The sequence below is a fragment of the Natrix helvetica genome (assembly GCF_964273705.1).
Source record: "Natrix helvetica genome assembly, chromosome: 1".
Taxonomy (NCBI): Eukaryota; Metazoa; Chordata; class Lepidosauria; order Squamata; family Natricidae; genus Natrix; species Natrix helvetica.
The window spans coordinates 75,520,283-75,530,649 of NC_138548.1; the positions used below are offsets into that span (position 1 = coordinate 75,520,283).

At 40.8% G+C, this 10,367-nt stretch overlaps 1 protein-coding gene across 7 annotated transcripts in view; it reads left to right on the forward strand.

The window, feature by feature from the left end:
• Nucleotides 1-9,727, forward strand: part of LOC309384357 (deubiquitinase DESI2-like) — a 42,658-nt gene extending 32,931 nt beyond the window's left edge. For 4 of the 7 annotated variants that reach the window (XM_081937769.1, XM_081937768.1, XM_081937767.1 and 1 more), the window contains 3 exons: nt 304-397; nt 3,095-3,264; nt 8,844-9,727. In XM_081937769.1, the coding sequence (XP_081793895.1) occupies nt 304-397; nt 3,095-3,264; nt 8,844-9,086 (507 nt within the window). In that variant the 3' untranslated portion in view covers nt 9,087-9,727. The remainder of the gene's footprint in view (nt 1-303; nt 398-3,094; nt 3,265-8,843) is intronic. The other 3 variants (XM_081937764.1, XM_081937763.1, XM_081937765.1) reach the window with 1 other exon arrangement.
• The last annotated feature ends 640 nt before the right edge of the window (nt 9,728-10,367 follow it).

Below are 10,367 nucleotides of genomic sequence, written 5' to 3' on the forward strand. Positions count from 1 at the left end.
AGCTCCTGCCCACCTAGCAGTTCCAAAGCATGCAAATGCAAGTAGATTAATAGGTACCACTTTGGTGGGAAAGTAAGAGTGCCCTGTGTATCTTTGGCATATAGCCATGATGGCCACATGACCACAACTGAGAGAGAAACCTTTACTTTATATTGCAGACTGGTCTGGTCTCTTTGAAGGAGGAAGAGAAGCAGGTTATGTAACTGTCAATGGAAAGTGTCACACTGTACCTTATCTTAATTTGAGCCCACCACGGATGCTGCTCTTACATTCTTAATTACAGTCTTTTTCTTCTATTGCTAGAGTTTGCCTATGGAGGACATCCCTATCCTTTCAGTGGGATTTTTGAGATCACACCAGGCAGTGCGGTGGAGCTTGGAGAGACCTTTAAATTCAAGTAAGACCTCTTCTACCCTTTCTCTGGATTGGCCACCTGCAGGGCATTGTCCCATTTTCTGCTCCCTTTTCCAAGGCATTCCTTTCTTTGATGCCTTCTGAGAACTAAGGAAGCAGGTGGAAATCAGGATACACACAAATCTGTAGGGTTGTCACCTTAATTTTATAGTACAATATAAAATAGCCATGAACAAGATCTCATTTTGTACTCTTCAGAGCTGCTTCTGACCATGAAACTTGAAAACTGCCAGCAAAATTTCTCACATTAAGGTGGAAAAAAGAAAATAACTGCAGTATAGCTTTTTAAAGAAATCCATCACAGGTAGCAAACAAAGAACCTCCCTGAACTCCATCTTGCTAAAATGAATGTGCTCCCAGCTTCTTTCCCCAGACTTAAATGCACCCCTTTTCTATTAAATGGTCTCCCCCCCCCCCATTGGCCACTCTATTTGGAACAACGCAGATTGTAGATTTGAGAGGATTGAAACATGTCCTATCCTGCAGTGGAGCAGCTTCTTCCAACCTGGTATCTACCATATGTTTGGGTCAACCCTAACATCCCCAGTCAATACAGTGAATTGCCTTGGCAATCATAACTCTTTTCCAGTTTCGAATCCTCTTTTAGTTAAGGTTGTGCAACCTTAGGACAGTCTCTATCCCTCAGCCTCCTTTATGAGATTATTATGCGATAAAATGAGAAATACTGTGTGATGTATATGGCTGGTTAAATGCTCACTATATGCAATACTACCCTGTTTTCCTGAAAGTAAGACCTTCCCGGATAATAAACCCAATCGGGCTTTTGAGCGCATGCGCTAAAATAAGTCCTCCCCCGAAAATAAGCCCTCCCCAAAAATATTGCAACACAGCTGTAGCCATGAGGTGACCACGCTTGCCACCTCCTGTACCTCAAAAATAAAAAGACCTCCCCGAAAATAAGGCCAAGTGCTTATTTTGGGGGTAAGACCCTGTCTTATTTTTGGGGAAACACGGTAAGAGACTCACACAGCATATAGAAATGCATCTATAACATGCATCTGTAACAAAAAAGACTTTGCTACCTCCATTCATTGAATGACTACACCCGTTCCAGCATTCTTTTAATTCAGAGACATGGTCAGTTAATGAGTCAAAAAAGCATAAGAACACATGCTATAGTTCTCACATGCTTTTTTCCCTTAGGTTCATCTTTCCCCCACATTTAAACTGCTATGGTGAATACCTATTTTCCTCCCACAACATATCAACTGTTTTTACTGCACATTTTCCCCTTGTGTTACTGGGATGTGCTCTGGACTGTACAAATGGAGTCCATCCTGTGACTTACCAGATTGCTTCTTTGTCACTGGAGGAATAACATTAGATTCAGGGTCAGTTGTCTTCCACCCAGGTCTCTCTTATGTGGAAGAATTGCAGGAAGGTCCCTGCAGCTGTCAGCATATTGGAAGCTAAACTATAGTAAATGAAATCACCCAGAAACAGGAGGAATCGGAAGGGACAAACGCATGTCTGAATATGGAGGCCTTTGATCTGCTGATCTAACCCATCTACAGCAAACCCTGGGAGGCAACAGAGCAATTGCTCGATCTTAATATTGGAAACTTTTGAAATAAATAATTGATGATGTGCCTGAAGAACTTTGGGTGAGGGGGAGAAACACATTTCAAGGGGGAGGAGAATTTCTAGAAAAAGCAAGCTGGGGAGCAGGTGCTGGCTGCCACACAGAACCTCTCTGTAATTGTTCCTCTTTTCTTGCTTGCTTTGTTAGCCAAACAGAGGTCAGTGACAAGAACACAGGGCAAAGAGAAATGCAAAATCCAGGGCTAACCAATGTAATCTGAATGAACTCTTTGCAACATAAACATGGTGTATAACATTGTTTTTGAAATAAGGGGATGAGAATGACACAAAGTGGATCTCCTACTCAAAACACTGCAAGGACATTTGAATAGATTTTCTCCAAAATGCTTTCTTTGACCCCACTGTTGAAAAAAAGTATTGATTCGGATGGATTTATTTATTTTATCATTTATGACGCCCCCTCCAGCAGATTTCTGGGTGGCTCATGTAAAAAATCTTTGTTAGCCATCAGTTTTGACAGTAAAATAATTAAACCAAATTAAGATTTATTTTTGAGTCGCCTCTAGACAAGATGGGTGGCCCTCAACTTAATAAAGAAAGGAAGATTTAAGACCTAGAACTGAAAGAAATTTAACAATAAGAATTAATTAGGTTTAAAAGTAAGCCTTGGGAAAACAGCTCAGCAAAATACCCCAAAGCCTAAACAGGCAACAATCTTCACTGTTCTTTTGCTAGCAAAGAGCATAACACCAGGAGGCTTCATTAAACAATAGATAGACCAGGCAGATAAATAGACAGAGGTATGTTTCTGTCTGTGTTTCTGTTTCCACTGTGCAGTTTGAAAAAGACTTGGATGAAGCTACTCAGGTCTCATTTCCACTTTTCATTAAAGTAGCCTGAAAAAAGATGCTGCTGCTTTAAAAGACTCACTCTTCAAAGTTAATCCAGCTCTTTGAGCAAGAGGATCTTCTTTGAGCCTGACGTGGAAGCCTGAAAAAGAAGCAGGGCTATTTTAATTCACTGCAAGGATTCACTTTCAAAGCATGCCTGGTGTCTTATCTTTCTGACTGCCCATTTTCTGTTGTTTGACTTTTCTTATCTTTTTTTCCCCAACTAGAGAATCCATTGCCTTGGGGACCACAGACTTCACTGAAGAAGATGTGGATAAAATCATGGAGGAACTGGGCAAAGAGTACAAGGGCAATGCTTACCATCTCATGCACAAGAATTGCAATCACTTCTCAGCTGCTCTGGCAGAGGTGGACTCACCTTCTATTCTTTCTCTGGGTATTACTTTACAATCCTCCGGCAATGTCGATGAGGCAGTTTATGGGCCAAAACAATTCCCACTATGATTAGATCACTATGACTGAATCACTTATCATAACACAACAGAGTACCCTAACTGATACCATCACATCTGTCCTGTGTGGTTTCTATTTGTTAAGAATCCAAGATTAATGTTTTACACTCAGGGCAAGATCCAAGCAATCTGAAACAGTTTCTTACCCTGACATTTTCTTACAGCCTTTATATCCAAAAGAGGACGTGTAATTCAGATCCAAAAGTTCTTCTGGGCAATTATCCTGCTTTATTTATTCATGTATGGAAATAATGGTGATTCAATATGTTGTCTTCTTTCAAATCTTCTCATGTTTCCTAATATTTTGTCTGCCTTCCTCGTTTTCTTAACACCGAACATCCCTTAAAATGGAATGAAAGCGTATCTTTTAGTGGTTAGTGCTGGCAGCTGTCCAGCTGGAGAGGGACAGGAGGCTCACTGAGTATTTCCCCTGTGCCCTTTTGGTAGCCATAGGCAAACACAACTGACACAACAATCCATTCTTGCTACAAACAATTATTGTCTTGGTTGATGTGTTCTTAAGACGACGGTTCCATGATTAGGGACAAAATGATTGGGTGGCATTCGTTTGCTTTTCTTGAGCACTGAAATTATTAAGTAGGGCTTATCAGGTAAGATCAGATACTTTCCTCTTTAAAAAAAGAAAGAAGGGGGGGGGGGGAAACCCACATCTCACTTCTCTTGACACTGATCTCTTTGATATTTGTAGGTACAATCTAAATGAAGCATCACAGAAAAGGTCACCAACTGCAATTTCTTTCTTTTGAAGCAGTTTCCCATTTCCTGAGTTATTTATGTGTCTCTGGACTGTGATGAAATAGCTGTGCATTTTTTTTAACATAATAAAAATGGAAAAGAGGAAAAGGCCAGATCAGTCATTTTGACCTGCTTGATGGTCTCTAGGACCACAGATGAAAAACTTGTTTGCTCTGACAAAGGAGCAGATTCCCCCATTCCCCCCCAAAAAATAATTCTTCCCTAACACTTGGTTTTCTACAGGTATCTAGTCCAGTATCCCCTGCTGACTGGGGACACAGACATACATTGCAAGACAAGACCTGGGTTTATAAGACTAGCAAACATCAAAGGAATCAAGGGGAACTTAGAGGAAATCAAGTGGCAAGGAGAAAGGAGTTAATTTTCCTTTCCCCCAGAAGGTGCACAATGCCTATTCCACAGCAGCATTTTGCAATGGAAAAAAAAGAGTTGATTGCTTCATGCAGATGACTGCAAGGAAACTGCAGTTTCAGAGGTCAGATTATTGAGATGTATTCAAACTTCCTTTGCAGTAGAGAATTGGGCTGTGTAGGCGTGTGATGTGTGTTTCTCCACACACCCCCTAAAAGACTCTGTGGGATATTGAGGCAGAATTAAACATCTCAAAGTATTTTCTCATTTGCTGCACCTTCTCTCTCTCTCTCTCTCTCCCATCCCACCCCCTCTTTTCTGAAAAGAGCTAAATAAATGTACCTTAAGCTGGAAATTATTACACATCAGTGGAAGAATCAAGTGCTATTACTGGAAGGCACTTGGCGTTTTTTTGCCTGCTCTATTTGATTTGATTGACTTATGGAAAGCAGTGTTCTCTTAGTGACAAAACTTTTTCTTTAAGGGATTGGCACCATGGTTCCTATTCCTATTCTATGACTGTAAAGTAGATTAAGTAATTAATTTATATAGCTGCCTACTTGGCAGTCATCTGAGGATGGTGCGTATCATTAATAAACAGCCATTAATTTCTTATAAATGCAATACACTAAGCAAATAATAAAACAAAAAAAACATGAAACGGTCAGAAAAAAAAATCATCCATGTTGTTTCCTGGCCCTTTGCCAAAATGACCATCATGAGCAAAATTTGGGAAAGAATTGGCTGAGTTCACAAATTGGACTAAGCTATTATTTTGAGCACTTACTTGTTTTGACATGATGTTATGTGCAAACCCATCCAGTATGCTTGTAGCATTACAGTATTTTTAATTTAAATCATATCCTTTTGTTTAGCAAAAGGTTTAGCTCAGCTTGACTTCTAGTGACTACATATAGTTTTCTTGGCAACAATATGAGAATATGAGCTTTTTGGAGGCCTGTCATTAACGTATGGGCATCTTCAAGGGATTGGGGAGAACAAGTTTATTGGACATCTATTCTGCAAATAAATAATAAGGGGAGAAAATCATGATTCCCCAGGAAATATTCTTACTTCTGTAGAGTAATAGTACAGAAAAAGAAAGAAGAAGTATTTTGTTACACAAGTTAACACTTAAACTAGAATGAAAGAAGGCACAGTAGGAATGTATTTTAAGTTACTTACTGTGTCAGAAGATTTATAGAAGTACTGACGTTAAAAGACAAATTACTCTAGATGCAATGATGATTGATGATTATACATATATCAACAAGTTTATATTGACTCTTAGTGACCAATTAGATACATTGTCTTCAGGAAGATCTGTTCCTAATTGGTGTTTAAGGTCCCCCAATACTGCATTCAGTTTTATTGGTAATTCAGTACATCCACTTTGCTGTTAGTCATCACCTTTCTTTCTTTCCATTATTCCTAGCATGATAGAATTATCCAGAGAAAATATGTCCAACATTTATATTCAAAATATGACAATTTGAGCCTGGTCTCATGTGTCTGGAGGGAGAAGACTAGGCTGATTTCTTCAATAATCTATTTGTTTGCTTTAGTTGTACCTGATGTTCTCAAGAATCTTCTCCAATGTGAAAGTTCAAAAGTTTCAAAACCCTTCCTACATCCCAATTTTTCAAAGCCAGCTTTTGTTTCCATAGAGTGTCATGTAGTAATGATTGCCTGTGTCATTCTGATTTTGGTAGGCATCGATACATCTCGGCATCTGAATATCTGCTCTAAGGCTTTTCATAGCTGCTTTACCAACTGCTATTCTGCAGAGAATTTCTTGGCTGCTTCTTCCTTCCTTTAGGATAGTTCATCCTAAAAGGGAAAAGCTGTCCACAATTTTAATATCTTCACTGCCAATTCTAAGGCTGCTTGCTATGCCTTTATCATTAATTTGGTCTTTTTATATTTAATTTTAATCCTAATTTTTCCTGTGCTCCTTGATTCTCATTAGTGCAGTGTGCAGATATGATTTGCAATTTCAGCTGTCAGAGTAGTGTCATCAGCATATTGATGTTATTTCCTTCCGTTTTAAAAACCATGGCGGCTCAGTGGTTAGAATGCTATAGTATATTCTGTCCACTTACAGATGCTCAGTCCTGATGGGCCCTAAATTGACTCATCCTTCCAAGATCAGTAAAATGAGGTCTAAGTTTGTTAGGGGCCATATGCTGACATTGTAAACTGCTCAGGCAGTGCTGTATGAAGCAGTATATAAATCTATTGCTATTGCCATTTAAAATCATGTTCATCTTCTTCCAATCCAAGTTTCTTCAATACATGTTTTGCGTGTAGATGGAATACATAAACAGAGAGTATATAACTTTGTCTCACTCTTTGGCCAACTTGGAGCCAGACTGTTTCACCATGTTTTGTACATATAGTGGCTTTCTGACTTTTGTACAGGTAAGGAGAATGAAATGTTCTGGGATTGTCATATTTTTAAGCGCATTCCACAGTTTAAAAGGATTGATATAATTGAAAGTCTTTCTATAGCCTTTCATTGAAGCACATATTTCCAGCTTGCCTTCTTCTCTTTCTTGGTCTTTGGAAATCACCTCTTGTCACATTCATCCTTAACAACCTCTTTAAGTTCATCCCACAGTTTCTCTGGTTCTGCGTCAATGGGGTTCAGCATTTTCTAGTGTTCTCTTGCTTCAGATCATACTGTGAATACTGGTTGGCTTCCCCCTTCCACTTTAGCTTAACATGGAATTTGCACACAAACAGTTTGTGACCTGTTCCAAAGTCAACTCCATGACACTTTGCTTTTATAATTGTGCTCTTTCACCTTTTTTGTGGGATAAGGGGGGGGGGAGAAGATTGAGGGAGCCTCTGAACTCTACTAGTAAGGATACTCTAAACTGATGCATCCCGAACAACAATTCATAGGTGTGGAGAAGGTTCTGCTAAGAAGCAGCAAAGAGAGTACCATCCTACTCCCCTCTCCGTCACTGCTGATCAGCTATTGCTCTAATCTAGTCGGTGTAAGGGAGAGGCCGCTGTAGAAGAACTAACTTGTTTCAATGCCCCGTGAGGTACTATGTGGGGGAAAGAGGAGAAGCGGCATGCTTGTACTGACAAAAATGCCCCAAAGATGCTGGGTTCACCCCATCTCTTCAGAGTCATCAGAGTGCCACCAGTGATGGGATTCAATTTTTTTTACTACCGGTTCTGTGGGCGCGGCTTGGTGGACATGGCGCGGCTTGGTGGGTGTGGCGGATACTGTAAAATCTCCATTCCCACCCCACTCCAGGAGAAAGATACTGTAAACTCTCCATTCCTTCCCCACCATAGATGGGGCAGGGCCAGTCAGAAGTGGTATTTACCGGTTCTTCAAACTAGTCAAAATTTCAGCTATCAGTTCTCCAGAACTGGTCAGAACCTACTGAATACCACTTCTGGAGCGCACCATAATGTGATGCAGATTTCATCCACAAGGACAGCAAAACCCCTGGTGGAGCCTGTTGCTTGCTTAAAGGAGAAAACACCACTGTGAAAGCACCAGATGAATCAGCAACAACTTTAAGCAGCTTCAAGCATGAGCTGGAGATGAAATGGAGACAACCTGATGACCTGGCAGAAAACAAAGCAAAAAGCATGCTTATGCTGTGCTTTGGTGTAAGAGGAGGGAAGACGCAAAGGACAGTAGAGAGCTTAGATGAGGTTATTGTTGTTATTTTTTTGACAATCCTAAAACCGGAAACCATGTGACCACAGAAAGCTGTTGGCCAAATGCCTTTGGAAGGAAATCAAGTACTCATTAAATCTTTCACTGTGCACCGTAGAATAAGATTTCCTGGTATGCAATGCAGGACTTGTGTTCATCACATTCATCACATTTTGAACTATACACTCTTAGCACCGCAGGAAGAAAATTGCTCTATTTCTGGAATATGCCTGCAGAATAACTACATGGCATCCTGCCATTTTCTCCAGATGTTATTGATGCCTGTAAGCTTCTGTTTTCTCTGCAGGGAAGTTCACAGCAGAGTACCCCCTCCCCACAGGCAACCCCATTTTCAGGGTAATTGTAAGATCTGAAAAATAGTAACATTCACACATCCATGGTGCGAGTAATTTTTAACTCTCAAGATTCTTCAGTGTAAGGATTAAACATAGATTAAGATAGGCTGGCTAACTTGTTGAAAGGTCACCTTGCTTCCTCCCCACCCAACCCCCAATCCATTTATTGGTTAGTAAATTTCATTTGATTCTTTTTTGTTGCTTCTATGCCTCACAGTCAAGGCCATGCATTTTCTTTTCTCTTGCCAGCAGGGGGAAAAGGAGGCAGTGACAAATTATCTGCAAATCAAACAATAATTGCTTTGTACATGTGTGTTTCCCTATCGTTTCTCAGATCCTGTGTGGGAAGGAAATCCCACGGTGGGTGAACCGCCTGGCCTACTTCAGCTCCTGCATTCCTTTCCTGCAAAGCTGCCTCCCCAAGGAATGGCTGACCCCGGCCGCTCTGCAGACTCATATCAACCTTGGCCTTCATAAGGAAGAGCAGGGAGACACGACGGATGAGGAATCGCCATCGACTTCGGCAGCTGCTTCAGCCCCAGGCCCTTCGCGAACCTGCCGGCACACGAGGGTCTGAACTCTGCCCGTGGAAGCGGCCCTCAAATCTTTCCCCCTACCCCACTGGCTGCTCCTCCATCTTTTCCTGCAGCTGCTCGATCTTTATCTCACAAACCCAGGGCGCATCCTTGCGAGGGCGAGACGAAACCCTTGTTCTTTTTCAAAGGGCTGCTGTTACTTAAAGCAACGTTTAGAATCGTATCAATACGTGTCTTGAGATTGAACCCCTGGAGCTGACATTCTCCGTAGTGTGAAAGTGAAGCAAAAAGTACTATGATCTCTGGAATGTAACACAGCAGCCCTGAAAGGAAGCCATATTGAGGGACAGATGCTTTGTCTGGAACTCTTTTAATTCTCTATCTCCGGTCATACATGCACAAGGCCTTCTTTCCCATTCTTCCAAAGCTGTATCTCCTTTAAATATTGAAAAGAGGAGCTGAAACTAGAGCCTCACTTTCTTCTCCCTCAGACCAGCAGCAAGCTCTACTTAACTGTCTCTGCATTCTTTTTAAACCAATAGTTTCTTAAAGCCACTGGAAGGGTCAAAGGTGCTCCTATTCAACCACTGCAGATTTTGTGTGTGTGTGTGAATTGAAATACTGTATAATAGACTAAAGGACACTTTAATCTCCAATGACAGTAGCAAAAATTATCTAGAAATATGTGTCTGAGTCTGTTTTTTTTTTAACCAACTTTGTGATTATACAACATCCTAAATTGTGAAATTCAATTAATGAACATGAATGTGCCACCATGTTAGAAGTACTTTGGAAGTGCTCCAAGTACTCCACCTTGGAAGCACATGTAGTCCTTGACTTATGACCACAATTGAACCCAAAATGTATGTAGTTAAGTGAGTTTTTCCCCTTTTTTTACGACATTTCCTGCCACAGTTGTTAAGTGAATCACTGCAACTGATATGTTAGTAACCTGGTTTTGCAATAGTGGCAAATATCTGTAGCTCGGGTGTAGGATGAGGGGGAAGGTTTGTTCTCCAAGCTCGGAGAACAAACCTTCACTCCCAGTAACCTGGTTGTTAAGTGAATCTGACATCCCCACTTACTTTGCTTGTCAGAAGGTTGCAAAATGTGTTCACATGACCCCGGGACCTTGCAACGGTCATAAGTATGAACCAGGCGCCAAGCTTCTGAATTTTCATCATGATTACAAAAGTGCTGCAAAGGTCGTAACTGTGAAAAATAATCCTGTCACTTTTTTTAGGGCTGTTGTAACCTTGAACAGTCACTAAACAAATTGTTGTAAGTCAAGGACTACCTGCAGTTCTTTAACTGAGATTTTC